Here is a 20,995-nt window from a genome sequence, read left to right on the forward strand (position 1 = left end):
GTAGTAAGCTAGTAAGTAGCTCACTTAGCAAGTTAAAAGCTTAGAGACAACCCCGTTTCAAAGTTGTGCTATCGTCACTGTTTTTGTTTTATGTTTCGTTCGAAGGATCCAAATCTAGGTCTTATAACCAACGTCGTCTGTATTAGGTCCTTCACGGCAATCAAGGAAATGGGCGCTCGTTAGGAAGGAGGAACATTTCACGGCAGGATGATCTCCACTGACTGTTTGGGCTTTCTTAGTAGATTGCTTTAAGCGGTATCTTCAATCCACCACCAGAACTACTACTAGGATTTAATTTGAGATGTCCTGATGGAACTTAATTTTTTTGGGGTATATATGAGTGTTTTAATCAAATTGTGGGTTTAGTGAGTTTTCCACCAGCTGTGCGCATGCAAAGGTCATTCGCCAGAAAACGATTAAATCGCTTAAACACTTAACTAGTGTGATAGGCTGCCCCTACGCGTACATACATACATACATACTACGTGCTACATCTGCCCACTACCTTATTCCGCATAATCAAAACGATTTTGCATACATGCATAAATTTTTCGGATGCTTGTAAGCAAGCACGTACGCAGCTACGTACCCCTATACATGGACATATTTCATGCTGGTAAAATTGCTAATCGGCGAGGGTCCGAATGCGTTTTCTGAAGCCCATATGGCAAACACACGGCTGCCGTACACAGAAATGCATAGCACAAATGCTTGTATGTATGTATGTATGGATCTCTCTTCACATTCATATCCCTGCATCCTGCATATGTATGTATGTAAATAAAATTACATATTTACCAGCGCGTTGATCCGCTTAAAGCACCAGTTGCTGTGCCAAAACGCTCAAAGGGGCCAATGGTCGACGAATAGTCGGTCGGTAGGTCGGATGTTGCGGGTGCTTGAGTGTATCTACCGCTTGTATCTTAAGCACGCTAATTCATCATATTCATGAGCACCATTTGGCCATGAATGGGGTCCAACAGCGCGGCAATTTTGAACGCCTTTTCTGCGCCACAACTACGTGTACGTAGCGTTGGGGTTTTTGCACATTCTTTCATTTCAATTTATTTTTCGGTAGTATGCTTGTTCTTTTTCTTTCTCTTCTGCTGCTTCCACGGCTTTTTTAACATATCTATTTTGCTGTGGAAAAAGTTTTCCCATCGTTTGCACACATTTTTTGTCATGCCGTCCAGTTGCATTGCTCCGCTGTCACTTTTTTTGTTTTAGTTTGTTTTTTTTTTGCTTCGCCCTTTCGCTTGGTGTAGCTTGCATTTCAGTTTGGCGTATTAGCATCATAATGGGGGCGCGTGTCTTGCCGTTAAGTGTCGAGTGCAACGTGTTTACTTTCCCACTTAATGGCTTCGCCGCACATCAGCAATCCTTTTAGGGTTTACGTTTGCATTTTTTCTTACTTAATCCGCGATTTTATTTCTCTTAACAGCTTTCCATTTCAATTTTTACATTTTATATTCCTTTGGACTTTTTTATTTGTCGCTCTAAGGCTCACTGAACTAAGTGCTTCCGCATCCGCATTTCGCACCAACGGCATTAGTTCTTATACGCGTTTGTTTTTTGTTGGTGGTCGTCTTTGTGTGTATGAGGAGGGTCCAGTCGTGACACCGGACATTGAGACCACATTGCTGACAATCCGTAAATCATTAAAGGACATGTGCACATACATAGGTATATACATACATATATTCATGTTGCAAATTAAGTAAAAAAAATAAAATAATAAAATATGTTCTTTTAAACTCTGGACAACATCAGACTAGTTTGATTGCAACTAGTTACTTAAACACCAATACGAAAGCAATTAAATTATACCAATAAATAGGTCAAATATTTAAGTAAGAGCTCGAACATGTCCTTGGCAATGGACTTGAGGTAATAAAATCGTTTCCATAGCAACTGATGCAGCCAGAAATATGGCGGCAGAGTTTCCATGATACTTGCGTTTCCGAAACTGGGGTCTCTGCATGGCTGGATCGCATTTAACCTGTCAGCACTGGAGCCGACCAGAAATCTGCGTTGACAACCACGGGTAAAAGATTTAATATTACCTCCAGAAATTTGGTGGGTGAATACCATGGAAGCCGTTCTCTGTACCCGTAGCAACTGGGCTCTGGATAAAGTCTGGTTTTACGCCGAACACCATACGGTGGCTCCGTAGAAGAGGATGGCCCTAATCACAGCTGTGTACATCCAGTGTACTAAGTATACGTGGTTTTAATCCCCATTCTGTGGCTATGGTGGTCTTGCAGACATCCAAGTCAATATTGGCCTTCCTGGAATGGTATTCTAGGTTTCGCTGCCAGTCAAGTTTCTTGTCCAGAATGACACCGAGGTATTTGACATCGGTTGGGAGAGTCGTTCTACCCCATTCAGATTGGGGGTTAGAACAGAGGAATTGAATACATCCTCGTGAAGAGAATCATCTCGGTCGTAGTAGGATCGACGCTGAGTCTACATTCCGTACACCAGATTTTTACAAGGCTGAGTGCATTTTGTAATAGAACACTCAGGACCTGCAGATGTTTATCCTTTGCTCCAATGGCTATGTCGATTAAGAAGTAAAGCGTTGACGGTTAGACTCCTGAGTAGGGAGGAAAGGAAGGAACCATGTACTAGTTCTTAAAGAATATGTACATAGTTCTTTTTTTCAAGAATTCATCTTTCTCTACAATCTGGTAAGTGAATTAAGGTTAGGCAATCTGTTAAGATCGGAGAAACAAGAAAGCAAAGTATGCTCTGAGCTTGTTGTAGTTTTGCGGGAAAGAATCCATCAAATCGCGGTGATTTGTACGGTTAGAAGGACGTTATAGACCATTCCGCCCTATCATAACTTATGACTTTTAGACAATTACCACACTCGAAACTCAAAAGCACGCTTTTATATTATAACTATGAAGATGAAGATAGAGGAAGAAAGATTAAAATAAAGGTAATTATAGAGAGAAGGATATAGATAGAGACACAGGGAACTAGTTTGAGATTTTAGAGATTTTTGGGATTCTCGGGACTTATCGATATAATAGCCGGCATTTTTATCGGTTTTGTTAACGATATTTTTATCGAAATTTGTAGCGATATTGTTAGTGATTTTACTATCGATATTTTCGGAACTCATCAATGTAATAATCGATAGTTTTATCGACTTTGTTATCGATATTTTTAACGATTAGGTTACCGATATTGTAATTGGTTTTGTTATCGATATTGTTATCGATATTTTTACCGAATTTTCTATCGATTTTTTATCGATTTTGTTATCGCTTATTTATCGATTTTGTTAACGATTTTTTATCCATTATTTATCGATTATTTTTATCGATTTGGGTATCGATATTTTTATCGATTTACTAATCGATTTTTGTTATCGATTCAGTTAATAATATTTGTATAGACTTTCTAATCGAATTTGCTACCAATATTGTTATCGAGTTTGCTATCGAAATGTCATGGGTGGTCCCATATAAATTTTGTTTATATCCGATAATTGGATCGTGAAGAAATTAACGGTAATCTTAAATTTTTATATGAGAATTGAAGTCGGTTTGGTTTCTAGCTTAGAAATTACTTGTCCTCAAATGTGATGTCTACTTAGACCAACACCTAACGAAGTGATGCGAATCATAACTTGAACTTTGTTTTATTTTTAATTTTTAAAACATGCGTTTAAGCTAGTAAATACCAGTACCCGTATTGTAATTGGCTAGCAACTTCCTTTTCTTCCCGACACTTTGGCACTTTGTCGCCTTTTCTTGCTTTTTTTGCCTTACCCTTTCTCTCTCCTCATCACTTTAAGCCGCACTATACTAGTACACGTACACGTGTGAATAATGGCAGTTGGTATAATTTTGCTCATTCATCAGCAATAAAACTTGATGGATGGCCGCAAATGGCAAGCGGCAACTGCATTCAGCGCATACCATCACACAGCGCCAGCCAGCCAAGTTTCTTGATTGCCCAACTACGGAACAGGATAGCCATCAACATATGTAAGCTCGAGCACCAGCAGTTGCATTTTGGCGCATCTATCTGCTGAATGATCAAAGGACCGAGAAAATTCGCGTTTCAAAGGACCTGCATACATATTGGCATACATACATACATACACACACATTTATCTACGCAAGCAAAATGAATGTGAATTCTGCCACAGCCATTACTGCAACGCCTAATTGCAATCTTTGGGTGGTCATTCGCTTCCGCTATTCATCTTGTATTCTTTGACGTTCCGCTATCAGCTAAATTGGCAAACACTTTGCAATTATGACACGAGAAGGGTTATCCAAATTACATACAAAATGGCTTTGGGATGATTTCAAAATTGGATTCATAGAATTTAGTTGAATTATGTTTTAAAACACATTGGTATGCCGATTATATTTATTAAAGTCCTTGGTTTTATGAAGAGGTTTTAAATCGTGTTTTTCTTATTTATATAGCGAAAGTATTTTCTATACATCTAAAAACACTTGAAACCAATCGAAACCCAGAAACTGGTCTAAAGTTGGGAAATTTCAAATTTCAATTTACTTTTGTCATCATCTTTTCGTTCTGTTAAGACTCGCCACTTGCGGTTGTTGGCCAATTGAGATCACCGCCAATATTGAGATCTGTGATTGGGTTATATCTTTAGAGTCTATGTGATTTAGGGCTAGGGGCTTAGGCCCTGAGATATCATGCAGATCATGTATTTACTTCGGCATCTAGCAACTTTTGTGTTCTCAAATCAAAAAATTAGAAATTTTTTTATTTTTTTCTCATTCATTCTTGCTGGCGGTTGGCTTAAGATTCGAGGCTTTCCTTTGTCTCTACAGCTTCTGAGAAGATTGTTGTAGCGGCCACAAGTCTCTCTACCTTTAGAAGATACGCAGCAATGTCAACTCTTAACTGGTGGCTCTGCTGCTCAACATAGGAAACCCCTGCCAGCGTCTCACTTTTCATTCCGGACACTTTAAAATAAGCCTTGATTTAAAATATTTTGTTATAACTGGTAGGCAAATATTAGCGGGTATAGTAGTGTATCCTTTCCATGCTACTTTCCAACCCGGTGCGACCCTGCAAATTAACACTAGAAAGAGCTTATCTTTTTTACGTTTCACATTAAATCGAATAATGCATTTTTAGCAAAATTTAAATCTTTTAATCGTTACTTATGTACATAGGTAACAAAATATAAACCAACACACGCAAAACTAAGAGAAATTTAAAATTCACGAAATATGTGTAAAGTGACCGCAAGCTAATTTAGATTAGTTAAATTGTAGCTAAAACTGTTGCGCGGTTTGTGGACAACAAAATAGCGTTACGCATGCCTTGTAGGAAATTATTATCATTTTTGTTTTTCAGCTAATAACACCACAATTCGATAGTCCTTTATAGTAGTGGAAAGACCTATAATCTTACAGGCGTAAAATTTTTGTTATAACTTTGGGACGCACATCACATGCTATTAACGTTGACCAGCTATTTTTACTTTTCACCATGCATGGTGAGTTAACAAAAGCTTTTCGATTGTCATTTTTTGTTGGGAATTCCACCGTTCAATGACAATAACAAAATCGCGACAATGAAGCATGATCAATTGACACTCTATTGCAGAATTGAATTTTTCGTGCAAGGTATTTTCTTATGTGTACTTAAGAGATGTGTGTATATCCCGAAGCCACAAAACCGCAAGGCAAACCGTTCACGTTTCAAATGTTGTTGTTTTGCGAGCAAATTAGATTGCATGAAGCAATAATCCGCTATTTCGCAATGAATCGATTAATGCAGGGGGTGATTGACCATAGAACGCCGCAGAACCAACACATATCATAACCACATGCATACATGCAAATGTACGGATTTTTGCACTTCGTCATTGACAGCAACTGAAATACATACAAATTAATACTTAAATATAAACTTGTTTCCCAAATTAAGTCACATTCTACATCTACTTTGCTTTAAATGTGAGTTAGGTAGTTTGAAAGCCCCTTTCCTTTTTTAGGTTTTAAAATTTATCTGTCCTTTAAACACAAATTTTGTTCTGAAAAAAATGTGGTTGAAGGGCAGATAAATTTTAAACCCGACATTAGAAAATGGCACTTAGTGTCTAGTTTAGCTTGATAGATACCCTGCACGCTCAGTCATAAGACTCCTGAAAGTAATTATTTGATGGGAAACATCTTCAGTTTCATATTTTTTTAGTTTAACTTCGATTTTAAGGCTACGGTGCACTACTTTAAATATAGAAAATATGTACATTTACGGTATTTAACTCCTAACTACTTAGATATATTTACAAAACAAACGGAATAAACATATCAATGTGAAATCCAGAGACCAAGAACAAAGGGTGTGATCGAAACCAAATGTCGTTCTCGTAGTTTTGTTCCCAATAACGCTTCAAAACCAAAACTAAAATGAGAACGAAACTGTTGAGAACTTCCTCAATGGGAATTATATAAGAACAAAACCCTGTGGAACGTTTCCAAAGAGAACAAACTGCGAACGTTATTTTCGGGAACATATCTAGAAGAACAAAATGGGAAAAAAAAGTCTACGGAACGTTTTGGAAAAAAACAAACGGGAACAAATCTTCTTTGAACTATTCGAGCAGAATCGATGCAAGAATAAAATGTTTCACATAGCGTTCATAAGTTTGAAATGTGAAATGAATTCAGCACTTTTCCGTCTGTTGCAACCTTTTCGCAGTTCTTTGTATCTTATAAGGTTGCAGCGGCCCAGTAAGCATTAATATCGGAGTGTGCTTACGGTGTTACGCCAGTATTGTTATCTGAGTTTCTTCCTCACCTTCCTCAGCTCTTCAATGATTGTGCTAGGAATGAATGATTTTCTGTCATCCCTTGTCAACTTTGGTTTGGAGACAAACCGGTTTCGGCGTTGTGTCATCTTCTTCATTTACCGTTCTATGTCACATCAGGCAAGTGTTAGCGGATATGTACGTTCATGAGGAAACAACAACTGCTGTTCTTTTTAGATGATCTGCTTCCTCGTTGCCCTCAATCCTTATGTGTTATGCTACCCAAATTAGCTGAATAACATTGTGTTCCGCTAGGATCTTAAGCCCATCAGTGCACTCACGTACCAAAAAGAATTTAGGCTCAAATGGTGGGATTGCCTTGAGTTCAACCTGGATTTTACTAGATATTATAAGTCTCTTCATAAAGGAGGTACTCCAAGTTGCCTTGCTGCAAAGCTCTACCGGGAATTTTTTTTCAAACACTACTGATTTGAGCTTAATATATCTGGGTAAGAGTGGTACCATAGTTACCCGTATTTTTTGTTCTGCATTGTCGTACACCGCTGTGGCGTAGTGGTAAGCGGTGCGCGCTTCCACTCTGCAGTGCCTGGGTTCAAGCCCTAGCCAAAGCAACAATGCAAATATATATAGAAAAAGGTGTTTTTTAACAGTGGTCGCCCCTCGGCGACCTCCGAGTGTATTTCTGCCATGAAAAACAGCTTCTTATAAAAATACAGTCGCCGTTCGGAGTCGGCGTAAAACTGTATGTGTCAGCGCCAATCTTTCTATATATTGTCGTACACATAACTAGGCCATTGACAGTTGTAGGGTAACTCAAGGCTGGTTGAAAATAATATTAAGTACTTCTTGCTTTTAGTACCCTTTCCCCTTATGATGACGGATGCATATGCAGCTGACTTCCTTCCCTTCCCCCCAATTTTCATTTGTAATTAAAGTTTCTTGGCCACTAATTTTCACATCAACCTGGACAGAACGACTCCTTGTAGAGTGTCTCTGATAGCCTTCCTTGAAATTACCGAAGAGACCGACTCAGCCATTATCGTTTTATATTTCAAATGATGTCCAATCCATTCATGAATGGCACGACTTACAAAAATAGACTTAAGACCTCCAACAAGGCCACTGGAAGGATATTATTTTAGGCTCTCTGGATATCTATGGAGGAAACTAAAGGCATACCCTCCGCGATGTATGGCTTTTTATATTTGCCCATGGTACAGGCAGTAGATTAGATAATATTTCACGTGGTGAAGTACTTTCCTTAGTATATATACTTTTAAGCCGAGTAGCCTCTCAGACATTTTTTTAAATAAACAAATTGAGGCTAATAGGCCGGTAATATTTCAAATGCAAGTGACTGCCTTCACATTTCCATCCTCAAATTCTTTCTTTTTCTATTATGGTGGCTTAGATGTGCGTCTATTTCTTGAAGGGCAAATGAAAAAATTTCCGTTGACATCTCAACATTTTCACTGGATATAAGTCTTATCGACTTCTAGGACTCTGTCTGGGTGGCGTCTCAGCATTGTTCTCCATATACATACATAGGTAATAGAAGGCGAAAAGTCTTAGCTCGTCGTTGTCCTCTTCAACTATCAATAGTTTTTCTTAGAAGGACAGCAAATACTAGAATGCCGTGCTCTCGAGAAATTATAAGCTTACTCTTCCCTAAAATGTATAGCCTTATTCAGCTGGGCCACGTTACGGTTATGTAGGTTTACACAGAATTTTATCAGCAAAGCTTATGTCAGTAAACACATCGATTAAGGTATTAATTAATATGCTATTTATATTTAAATATGTTTTCAGTGTAGGTTTAGTTTTCAGTACGAAAAGTCTTCTTTCTGAAACAATGTTGAATTACAATTAGTTGAAAATTTATTAATTTTAGGTATTTTTTCAAACACATAGCCAACCTGTTCTACGTTGAAGACTCACGCATACTAAAAAACCGGAAATTCTTCTTTTCGCTTCTTTTACTTCTCCCTTACAGCACAAAAAATACTTACTACACGCTTTTATGATAGTACATAATTAAATTTGTAGCAAGTAGTTAGTTTTAAGGTTTTCTCCCCCGCCTTGTAGGCTCAACTACTGTACTTTTCCCCCACCTCGCTATCCACCCAAGTATAACTTCTTGAACAAGACTTTAATGTGTTTAGTCACTTTGCCACCCCCAATCGATCGCAATATCTTTAATTACTTTCCAACTCCAATACTTGCATTGCAACATTGACTTACTTCCATTATGTTTGCAGGACTATGTGACCGTCTACGATGGCTACACCACACGTGACCCAATTGTATTGAAATTTTGTGGCGGCGGACAAGCAGTACCGTCAGCAGTTTCTAGTGGACCAGAGTTGCTGGTGGAATTTACTACATCGCCTTTTGGCACATTTACGGGCACATCTTCACAAGTGCTGCCACTCTACGGCTTTCAATTGGATGTAAGCATCTTTGATGTTTAAAAAGAAACTCACTCAACCACTGATGTTTTATTTGCAGGTCGAGGTGATTTTCGTCGACATAATGAGCCCGACCTATTCGAAAAATAAAAAGCCTTGCGAATTTTGGATACGCGGCGCTGGTCGGGGAATACTTGAGAACCCTAAACATTCGTTGGCGCCTAACACCACCTGTCTTTACCACTTACAAGGCATGGGTGTCTTCAAGACCTTCGATCACTTGAGCTTGTCACGTCGGACCAGCGCTCAGGGCATGAGTCAGCCACTTTCACGTTTTAAAGTGTGGATCTCAATGATGAAATTCAATTTGGATCCCGAATTTGGGCAAATTGATGAGACCTCTGTGGGCGCGATTGGTGTACTACAAACGCATGAGGATTGTACTGGCATGCTACGTATCTGGGATGGTGCATTGAGGGAGCCACCCGCATGTAAAGATCTCAATTGGTAAGTTCACTTAATAGTTGTGTTTGGGAAAATGTTTATGTATTCTTTTCTAGCGCAAGCGACATGCCCTCACATCCGGTGCTCACGCATTACACGCAAAATTCCACCAATGTTATTGCACGTTTCTGCCGTGGTACCATACCGCGCACCTGCGATCGTTCCAACATCAACGAGACCTACGCGCGTCCCTGTACGATTTCTGAAAGTTATGTGTCGAGCAGCGACAGCATTACGTTGGAGCTTAAGAACACTGAGTCAACTGTGCTGCGGTGTGTAGAAATGGAAGATCTTACTTAATCCCCGCCTTTCGATGCGTTACATCACTCAATTTTTTTTTTCATTTTCAGTCCGCTGGAGTTTAAACTGAAGTACGAGTTCATCGACTTGCATCAGGACGGTCTACCGCTGGCTGGTGGCGAGAACGACTGTAGTCGTAAATTTGTCAGTAGTCTTATGGATCGCAAGGATCCAGCCATCTTTCGTAGTGTGCGCAATATATTTCTATTCGGGCGTGGTGGTACGCGTAACTTGAAATGTATATACAAATTCGAAGGCCAACGGGGCGAACGTATACGTATCAAGCTGCGTAAGGTGACTACGTTGAATCGGCCATGCATGTCACGCGTAGATGAGGACATAAATCGTTCATTTTGTTACGGTGACACAAATGCGCGTATTGAGGTGAGTTCTTTTATATTAAACATTTTGTGCAATAATTAGTTAGAATGGGTTAAGAGTTCAGGAGTTCTCAAAAAATTGCACAACAGGCCGCAGCAGCCTAATTTGGTACTGATTCCCGCATGCTCTTAAACCAGCTGGATCTCCAGTCGTTCCTTCTAGAAATGCGGAGCCTCGCACGTTGGTGGTAAGGTCAGCGATTGCATTCTTTCAATTAGAACTGTTTAAAAAAAAAAAGATTATAGAAAGGCTCTATAAGGTAAACGGTTGCATTTTTTCTTTCATAATTGCTTAAACTAGGGATTATACATTATTGGAGGGGTTTAAAGGGCAAGTGAAGATATGGTTGGTCTTCACAAGCCGGACATGTGTTGGGTATATCTGGATCGAGATTGTATAAGGACTGATGGTTACTATTTTTACTACGGCATTCACGAGGCTAGAGTACAGGCACTTTGCACAACGTCCGGTCTAGTAATGTTGCTAAATAAGTGTGAATCTCGTCCTTTATTTCATAAAGATACAACCTGCAGCAGCAATCATGCAAGCGACATCATAATACGTCCCGTTGATGTCTAATATCGGTAAAACGTCGGCGTTGGAGATCAATAAAACTTCCTCAGATGAATGAGGAAGCTTTGTAATAAAAGCACCCATTTCTCTCCAGAGTGCGTTGATCTGTCAAGTCTGAAGATTCTTTGACTGAGCCCTACTTAACCCAAACAGACGCAGCGTAATTTAAAACCGGCTTTCCACTATCTTATTTGTCGACAACAACTTCTCTCTGCCTAATCCGTAGTACTGTCAGCGAGCGATTTGAGGATCTTGCTGCGGCGCTGTACTTTACTGTTAATTGCTATTGTGAAAACAGTAGTCTTTTATAGAAGAAAGTTAGCACAAGTCATCAATTCCATTGCCAGGCGATAATATTGAGCATTCGTTAGCATAGCATATTGAAGTTTAACAGTAGTGGGAAACAACAACCCTGTGGGACCCCTTCTTATTTTCTCTGAGTTTCGAGGCTTGAGGTTTCGAGGTCCCTTTACTATTTTAGTCCCTAAATTATAGAAGATATCTCAATGTCATCTAGTGCCGTGGAATGACAAACAGCACTAAAAGCTTGGACAAGTCCAGCGCAACAAGAGTAGTTCTTTAGAAGAGTCGATTACGGTTAATGCCTAGCGGAGGTCCGGATGCACGTGAAATGCGGGAGTAGTACGGCCTCAAATATCTTTACCACTTTGGAAGGGAGAGTTATGTTGCTGGTTTCCGGGGTATTAGTACTGCCTTTCCCATGTCCGAAATGGTCAGAGAAGCTAAAATAAGAGTCACACGTTATTTTCAGAGGTAGTGCAGTCTTCTGGTCCCTCGATGTTTGCCCTATCCAACGATTCCTTTTTCATATGAAATAACAGCTGAGTAAAATAGCTGGAATGCTAACACCTGCTGCGGTGCCTTCCGTTGTTATTTCTAAATTGTCTTCCTCATATCGCTTCTTCAACAAATGAGAACGTCCAACAAAAACTCTAGAGTTTCGAAGCAGCCATTCTTCTGACCTCCTACTTGGACTTCTTTAAAACTTGCCAAAAACGAACATCATTAATAGGCATATATTTGGTCTCGAGGTTTCTGGGATTGAATAATCTGAGTCAATGGGATTTCTTGGACCTACTTAGGCTTTATTACATTGTGTTATTTGAACTCCTTAGTACACTACTTGTGAGTTGCTTCGAACCTTTGATGCTGGGACCAACCACTAGAAAACTTTTCTTGAAAAAATGTCACATATAATATATTTCCTCAAGTTGATACGCCTGTTATATGCTCTCTATGGCTCGCCATGGCGGTGAGCTGATGACCAAATTCCTAGTATCGTAATCTATATTTGGACATGAATGCTAGACCGGCATTCCAGTAACTGGCACGAACTTTTTGCTGTAATGAGTTCATGCCAGTGACGGTTTACATTACGGAAGTAACTGGAATGCCTTACTGGACGAGGCATTACTTCTAGTTTTGTACTTCTAAAAAGAAATGTACTTAAGTAATTATTTGCTCTCATTTCATTACTATAACTACTAACACTTCTAATTTTCCAGATCTTCGAACGACCATACCACGATTCGATTTTACTGCCGCGCGGTTGCCTTTGCAATTCGTCGAACTCATCGCATCTGCCTGTGGAATACACCTCTACAAGTCGTGATCTTGAAGTGCATTTTACCGCCATAAATATGACCACACTTGACGATCCGGATGCCATAAACTTCGAAGGCATGTTCGAATTCATCAAGGGACCAGCAAACTGCAAAGATGGACGACGGAAATTCGGTCCAAGTGGCACTATACAGATGACGTTCGGTGATGTGAGTATGAATTGCTTGGGGGTATTTTTAATGGTGTACTTATTGTTGTTATTTTTAATCTCCTGCCAATTAACATTCGCAGATGGAATGCCGCACACGACCCTGGTTGATTGAACCTTCGAATGGCAACAAATTTCTCTATGTGCGCCTTAAAGCCATATTCCTGCGTAAATACAATCCCAAAAAAGCAATGAATACCACCATAGTGGGCACAAGCTCATATCGGTGCGAAACCAAAGCTCGCGTCGTGCTAACAACTTCCGAGGGTAAGTAAGGGGGAAGGGAGTTACAGTAAACTAAAGTAAACTTAGAGTACTTCTAACTTACCCAACAAGCTTTTTTTTTAATAAACTTATATTAAAAGTCTGTCTTTCTCATCTAGGTTTGACCATCACCGCTTGCCCGCTATCGCCCGACTCAAAAGCTTACGAGTTTGTAGAAATTTTCAGCTCTGGCTGGAATGAGCGTCCCATTTACTCGATTGCGAATCGTTCCAAAGCCATTAGCGTTGAGTATCTGCGTCCTGAGAATGGTGACTTTACATTCAATTGGATGGAATTGGTTCCTAGACCAGTACTGACTATAGCAGGTAAGCAGATAACTAAGCTGCTTACTTCCGTTTTGTTCGAAAACTTATTTTCACATCAACCTTTTGCAGAAGACTGTCAGTACAAATGCTCCGAACTGGGAGCTTGCGTTAACGCTAGCGTTTGGTGCGACGGCATTGTACACTGCCCCTCCGGTGACGATGAGACCTTCCTACAATGTTCGGCCATCATGAAACTACCCACTGAGATATTGGCCACTTTGTGTCTCATCATTGTGTTGCTGTGTTGCGCCTTTGCCGCTTTCGCATACAAGTGAGTAGAGCAGCGTTTTGCACCATCCATTCCGAAGGACAAACGAAAAATCTCATTTAGGCGTTTTGCTTTCCATTGCAGAAAAATCAAGCGCAAGTTTCGCGGTTCATCAGTGCTGCAGACGCGCCTCAAATCGCTTAGTTCTATGGATACGGCCGTGTTGGATGAGAAGGAGGTGATTTGCTGACAAAGCGACAATTCTGTGCGATATGTCGAAATCGATCGTGTGACCACAGTCTGACCACTTTCGATGGAAATATACAAAATCGCGCAGAATTGTGCCCGGAACGCTTCAGCATAATACTAAGCCTAACAAGAATTCGTATATTCGTTTGAATGGGCGAAATCGAAAGGCAACAAAGCTACATACATAATTTAAAACTACATACATACTTAGTACGTGTACGACCGACCCGATTCACCTGTTTTTATGCATTTGAATTTTATTCAAAAATTTCGTATGTAAGTTTTTACCCGTATACTACTACTACTACTACTACTACATACTACATGTGTATGTGTGTAATACTACTATTGTGTCGTCTCTATGGAATGATCTTTGTAAAGTTTGCAAAAACAAAACACAAGAAGAACAAAACTATACTTTTTTACGACTAATTTTAAGCCACAAATTAAGGCATCGATCGAATCGCAGAAAACCCAAGCAATTCTTTTTTTTACATTAAACAAATTTGGGTGTCTGTATGTTTGTACAATATGTCCTAGTCTAGTTATGTAATGAGTGTTCTAAGTAAGCAAGTAGGAAAATCGTTACTGGACAAAGCTTTAGATTTCATTATAAAATCATTTCAGTTGCAAGTACTACATACGCATATTGTATTTACACATGAGGCATACGATCTCGAAACTCTGCTAACGCTGCTAGTTAATAAAATATGTATTTAGATCTCACCTTTTTTGAGTTTTTTGGGTGCATAAATGAAACTTATCTTCAGTCTTTGAAACGTCAAATTCGTTGTCTGATTTCCTTCCCGCACAAAACTTTAACTAACCTTAAGCTTTTGAACAAAGCTTTTTCTTGGAGATAAGTGTGTATTTCTTAAGGCAAAGCAAGTCCGAAGTTTTTCTCTTTTCTTTATCGTTCTATAAAGCCCGCCTCCCGAGCGAAACAAATGATTTACGCTGTTATTGGTTTCTTGCATTCCTCATGACCAGTGATGCTCAGAGAGAGCTTTTACTCTATGCGCGCCCATATAAAATCTACAGAGAGCTTTAAAAAGTCGTTTTTCTGAATATCTCTGTAGCCACATCCTGCGCGACCTTAAAGAAATTTGGCTCGCGCTTTCGTTCCTGATATTTATTGCCCACTTCATTGCCATGAAAATATTTTCGAATCACAGGCTTGAACGTATTTCTTCGTCTAGGCAGCACTCCCTTGATCCAAGCCGCCTAAGTCCTTGAAGTAACTTAATAAAAGAAAGTACGATGAGTGCAAAGGATAAAAACTATACGCGCTTTATGTTGGAAACCAAAGCCTGATCGAGTCCCGAAGAAGTTCAAAGCGAGACACAGTACATCTACTACGCCTTCTGGCCATCTGTTTCTGTTTCTGGCAACGGCTTTGAGCTCCATTCAGCTTAATCCAAGTTGCAGCGCCTCTCTATCGACTGTTCTTCTCCATGTTTCGCCCGGTCTACCGGCCTCTGGATATTAGGGGATTGCATTCCAAGACCTCCATTGCAATATTTCCGTCGTTTTTGCGCAAACGTCGCCTATCCACTTCCATTTCTATATTCGAAAACAGATGTACAGGGGCTCCATGCTAACCTTTTTGAACAAAGCCACATTTGAGATTGTTTTCGGCCAAAAATTCGGATTATAATTATGAGACCTCTTTTACGAGAACTTGAAGGTACCTCGTTGTTGCAGTAGTCGCTTTCCAGGTGGGACTGCCATATAGAAGTCTGTACAGCACATTCGATTTGAAAAGCCTATGCCGCCTTGGCTGTACTTATTCGGCGGTCAATGTCATCGCCCGTGCTGACATTGAGGGCAACTTCCCTGCCAAGGTGTGTGAAATTCCTCACAGTCTTAAGAGTTTAGTCGGAAACAAACGCGTCGTCACAAGACTTCGTTGGCATACTTAGAACCCTGTTCTTTTTAAAGTTTCAAAGGCCTACTGCCATAGCTTCTTTGTGTAGCGCGTTGCTCATTTCAGAAAGAAGGCCTGGATCAACCACTGCTACGACATGTAATTGGAGTTCTCACCACGGCACGGCCTGAGAGGAACACACGCTATGATAATGGGTATGCAGTCAAACGACTGCTGTCGTAGCTGCCATATGTAGTGGAAATTTAAAGCGTAGAGCATTAGCTATAACATCGACGATTGTTCCTCAACTAATTTGTTGAACGTTTGGCTGAACTGGATTCAGCTTATATCTCCGACTTTGTGCGCTTCATCAGAGCTATAAATTGGTTTTACTTATAAGGTAAGAGTGGTATCGTAAGAAGCCTTTAATATGGCATCACAATGGGCTCATAGTTTCCTGTACTGCATAAGAACAACCAAGATAACCTAGCCTATCCTAAAATGTTCAAAGTTTGTGAAATTCCGCTTGTATTCCCCAAGCCGGCTGTTTTTTTGTTTGGGAGCAATTTTATGCATAGTATTTGTTTTCAGAGGAGGAAGCATCGAAAGCCTAACCCCGTCAGTGTGAGAATTTAACCCACTAAACCTCCTACCGTCGGGAGGCGGGCCGAGCGTTAACCTCTATGTCTGTTACTGATCATGCTGTTCCACTGTCTGTCTTGGTTGGTGTTAACCAACCCACCCCTTTTTTTGTCTTGTACCACTATATTTTTTGAGAGGTTTGCCCTCTATATTCGTCAACTTTTCAAGAAAACGGGCTTTCCCTATGACCTTTCTAGCTGTCATTACGGGTTGTGTCGGAGGTATTTTACCACTTGGGCAGCCATATGGCAGACATCAGTTAGTAATCTACCTCTTCATGCTGCCTATTGAATCAGGAGTCAATTTTCGATATGAGCCGGATAAGTCCACCTGCCCTTTGTTGTGATATCCCAACGAGTCTGCCACTATTCTACACTTTGTGCTTTCGCTGTGGTTTTACACAGGATACATACATAGGTATGTGACGATTAGCTTTCCTAAGGTTGAAAATAATAATCTTTGCTTTTCAAGAACTGAATTTATTTCCTTCAAATTTGATCCTCATCTTTAGCGACGTTCAGAAGTAAGCATCTACAATTTCAATTTTATGGCAGTTAGAAAAGATGCACACCCCCCTTCATGCGTACATACGAGCATACAGTGGCGGTCAAAAATGAATGAATGGTGTTTCGTTATTAATATTTACAATGTTTTTCAAGCTAATATTTTTCTGATTTTTTTTTTTATAAAAATTTGATTCATGCTTTAACAAAAACTGTATAAATCTCACTTGCAAACTTTATATAGAACTTATCTAAATTTCGAGCTTTTTAACCAGAATTTTTAGCATTTTTTTGGGTATGCAGTTAACAGGCTTATAAAATTCTAGCAATATAAGTGCAAGTTTTGAGCGGCTAAAAAATTGCATTGATTTTTAATACTTCTTTTTTTGTTGACAGCTTTTTGCACTTTTTTCCATATAAACATGAAGAATATGCGCAAGACCGCGTAGTTTTCCTAAATTTCGCTATTTATATGGAAGAAAAAAACCTAAAAGCCGTCAGCAAAAAAAAATTTTTTTAAATCAATGCAATTTTTTAGCCGCTCAAAACTTGCAGTTATTTTATAAGAATTTTATAACCTTGTTAACTGTATACCTAAAACATTTCTAAAAATTCTGGTCAAAAAGCTCGAAATTTAGATAAAAATTTGTGGAATCTTTCTAAGTACTGTATAAAGTTTGAAAGTGTGATTTATATAGTTTTTGTTAAATCATGAACCATATTTTTATAAAAAAATATCAAAAAATTTTAGCTTGAAAAACATTGTAAATATTAAAAACTAAACATCATTCATCCTTTTTTGACCGCAACTGTACATACATACATATGTATGTAATTACTGAGCAGAGAAATGAAATGCATATAGATACAAATCATACCTTCATACATACATACATACATACATAGATAAAAATTAAGTAGTGATAAATAACCTCCGGAAGTTGGATGACCCATAATTTATACCCATTATGAGGTTACAAACTTACTTACATACATACATAAATAAGTTTTTAGAAACTCATAATCAAATCCCAGCATTTATTATGCGACGCACAACAAAAACAATTATGTATTTAGAAATGTTAGTAATCAATGAAAATGAATATTACAAAAAATAAGAAGTGAGAGAAAGAATACTTAATCAAATATGAATGCCACGGTGCTAACACAACTACAAAGGATGCATAAATATTAAAATAAAATTTAAAAAAATAAAAAATTTAAAAATAAAATTACCGTTATTATGCAGTTGGAGAAAAGTGTTTTAAAGTCAGCATTCTTCAAGTACCAACTTCGAAGTTTTGCAATACAAAGTAAAATTAATAAAGTTATAGGCAATAAAAGTTTTTCGAAAGTTTGCGAACACAAACCAGCAGCAAAGTGGTTCATATAAAAAAGAAAATGATTCAACACGGTGGTATTTTAATTATTTGTAGACGTACATACATACATACGTTTACAGTATTTTAAGTACATACAAACATATGTATGATATGTATAACTTTGGCTGAATAGATGTATTGTGTGTAATTTGACGAGACTGGACAAAATGCAAATTTAATTCAAACAATACTGCCACCTGCAGTTTTCCAGTTACGGTTAAGTGCAAATGAGTCTATGTAAAGTTGCATGTGTAGAAAGAGTGTATGCAGCCTATGAACAAGACTTTTAATTGTTGTATTAGTCGTTAAGTCATACGAATTGTAAAACTAATTACTTAAAATAAATATAAGGAATATTTTAGTTATTTTAATGTTATAGGTACGCTATGTTTTTTTTCCAGTGAGAAATGCTTAGTATTTAAAACAAATCTTTGTATGCAATTAAATTTAAAATATTACTAACAGCCCACCCTGTGTCACGTAGATCTATCTTACAATAGGCCTTACAAAAAAAACTGTCACAATCGGACCATAAATAGGAACTTTTTCTTAATATCCGGAATTCAGCAGCACCTTGCGGATCCATTTTTGTCTCATTTCAACTCAGTCGAAATATAAATAAGGGTTTTCTGGATATACCGACTTTAGCACCACCTATCGGATCCATTTTTATAGAAGATTTTTCGCCTCGTATGCATAGGCAGTATACAGTTCGAATTGCAACTGAATCAATAGGGACTTTCCGAATATTGCTACTTCAGCACCACCTAGCGGCTCCCTTTCACAGTCATATTTCTCCGTGAGTCGGATTTTCTGAATATATTAACTTCAGCGCCACCTAGCGGATTAAAACATAACCTCGACACTTGCGAACTTTTGTTGAGATCCGTTCATTAATTTTTAAGTTATGACCTTTCATGCGTAATTTGGGATTTTATTTTATATAGTAAGTAAATGGATATGTTGATTTATCAACAGCACATCTTCTTCTTCTATTTGGCGATGTAACTGCATAAGTGATTTCGACCGAGTCCAATAAAGGACACCAGTCGTTTCCCTTCTATGCAAACTGATGCCAATTGGAAATGCTAAGTGAAGCCAAGTCCTTCTCAACTTGGTCCTTCCATCGCAGAGGAGGCCTCGCTTTTGCTCTGCTTACACCACAGGCATGATGAGTGAGTGACTTATAGCGTGTGATCGTTGTACGACGAGAGAGGACTTTGTTTCTCAATTGCCTACTCAGTCTAAAGTAGCACTTGTTGGCAAGAGTGACTCTTCGTTCTTCGTCGATGTCGTCGGTATAATCCAGCAATTGTAAGCTCTTGTAAAGTATTATGCCTGAGCGGTTCGGCCTCTCTTCTTATTGCGGCAAATACATCCCGCTTCCCTCTTCAGTTCCCTATAAGTGTCCCACGTGGCTCACGTTTCGCCCGATCGCAGCGTGGCTCTGTAGGCGACATCTTTTTTCTCTACAGCTCCTCAGCGTACCAGTTATTCTTTATGGCCCGCTGGAATCCGACTATTTCTTCGGCGATGTTACTTAATGTGCGGAAAATGTGGTTCCATATGTGGTTCCATCTGTTTGTTTGTAGCTTTTCGACGTTGAGCTTTCCTTTTTCTGTTGAAAATGGTCAGAGTCGATGTCTGGCCCTCGGAGTGTACGTATGTCTAAAACAGTGGAAGCGTGCCTGCCGTCTGTCGCAACATGGTCAATTTGGTTTTTAGTTTTTCGACCTGGAAACAGCCAAGTAGCTTGATGGGTCTTTCTATGCATGTACCTAGTACTGCATGCTACTATGTTTTAGGCCCCGGCGAAGTTGATCGGACTCAGTCCGCTATCGCACGTTTCGCTTTGGAGGCTAAATTTTCCGACGGTGGTGCCAAATATGTCATCCTTGCCCACCCTGGCATCGAAATCGCCATGCAGGATTTTTATCTCGTTACGGGGGCAGCGCTCGTATGTGTCTTCCTCCAAGCGCTCATAAAAGAGCTGTAGTAGACGTCGCAAGGCCCCAGGCACTTCTTGCCTTGCCCCGTCCAACGCGTTTCTTTGGTGGCGGTGAAGTTAGCTTTTCTCCTTACGAGGACATCAACCAGCCGGGCGGAGATACCTTCCCCATTACATTCCCACGACAGCCGGTTCTACGTACCGGAATGACTCGGGTTTCACCCGACCAAGGGCTGTTGTTTCGGCGATCTAACCCCGTTTAGGTCGGCGAAGTATCTCAGAAGTTGTCCGTCCATAGGGCAACATTCACTACGCATTCTCCTACTCAGGGCTGGCATCGAGTCAAACCCTGGGCCAGAAATATACACCTGCTGTGTATGCCGGAGACGTTTACACCACAACTCCACCTCAGTCAAGTGTAATGCCTGCGAGGGGTGGAGTCACCTCAGGGTCTGCTCGGGACTACGGACACACAGACAGTGGACCACGTCGTACGTGGCCCCCTGTTGCTCAAATAGAGCAGCCTCCACGGCAACCCATAGTCCGCCCGTGCAGCCCCACACACTCACACAGCAACCACACACAGTCGCCACAACACAACAACATACCACAGCCACCACAGACCACATAACACACACAACCGCACCACCACCCACACGCCGCCGCCAACAACTCTTGGTTCCCCCTACAATCTGCACGGTATGTCAGACCAGAATATTCCGTAATGTGACATCAGTCAAGTGCAACACCTGCCTTGGCTGGTGCCACTTTAGGGCATGTTCAGGTCTGCGCACCACGCGAGATTGGACGGGGAACTTCGAGGGCCCGTGTTGCGCTGCTCGGTCGCTGACATCAATTGCGACGCCCCCC

At 39.8% G+C, this 20,995-nt stretch overlaps 1 protein-coding gene across 1 annotated transcript; it reads left to right on the forward strand.

Moving 5' to 3' along the window:
- Positions 1-9,755: 9,755 nt before the first annotated feature.
- LOC118747193 lies at positions 9,756-13,831 on the forward strand. Its single transcript, XM_036481181.1, has 7 exons — positions 9,756-9,962; positions 10,041-10,374; positions 12,471-12,737; positions 12,820-13,003; positions 13,120-13,326; positions 13,396-13,597; positions 13,658-13,831. Exons 1-7 carry the CDS (start codon positions 9,757-9,759, stop codon positions 13,782-13,784), a joined length of 1,527 nt encoding a protein of 508 aa, XP_036337074.1. The 5' UTR covers position 9,756; the 3' UTR covers positions 13,785-13,831.
- Positions 13,832-20,995: the final 7,164 nt, after the last annotated feature.

This window comes from Rhagoletis pomonella, unplaced genomic scaffold, assembly GCF_013731165.1.
Source record: "Rhagoletis pomonella isolate Grant_MI unplaced genomic scaffold, Rhpom_1.0 Rhpom_scaffold_00011, whole genome shotgun sequence".
NCBI lineage: Eukaryota > Metazoa > Arthropoda > Insecta > Diptera > Tephritidae > Rhagoletis > Rhagoletis pomonella.

Coding starts and splice junctions, on each gene's coding strand:
- LOC118747193 (XM_036481181.1), top strand. CDS start 9,757: ATGCCCTCACATCCGGTGCTCACGCATTACACGCAAAATTCCACCAAT. Junction 12,738..12,819: donor TACAGATGACGTTCGGTGAT/GTGAGTATGAAT, acceptor TAACATTCGCAG/ATGGAATGCCGCACACGACC. Junction 13,598..13,657: donor TTTGCCGCTTTCGCATACAA/GTGAGTAGAGCA, acceptor AATCTCATTTAG/GCGTTTTGCTTTCCATTGCA.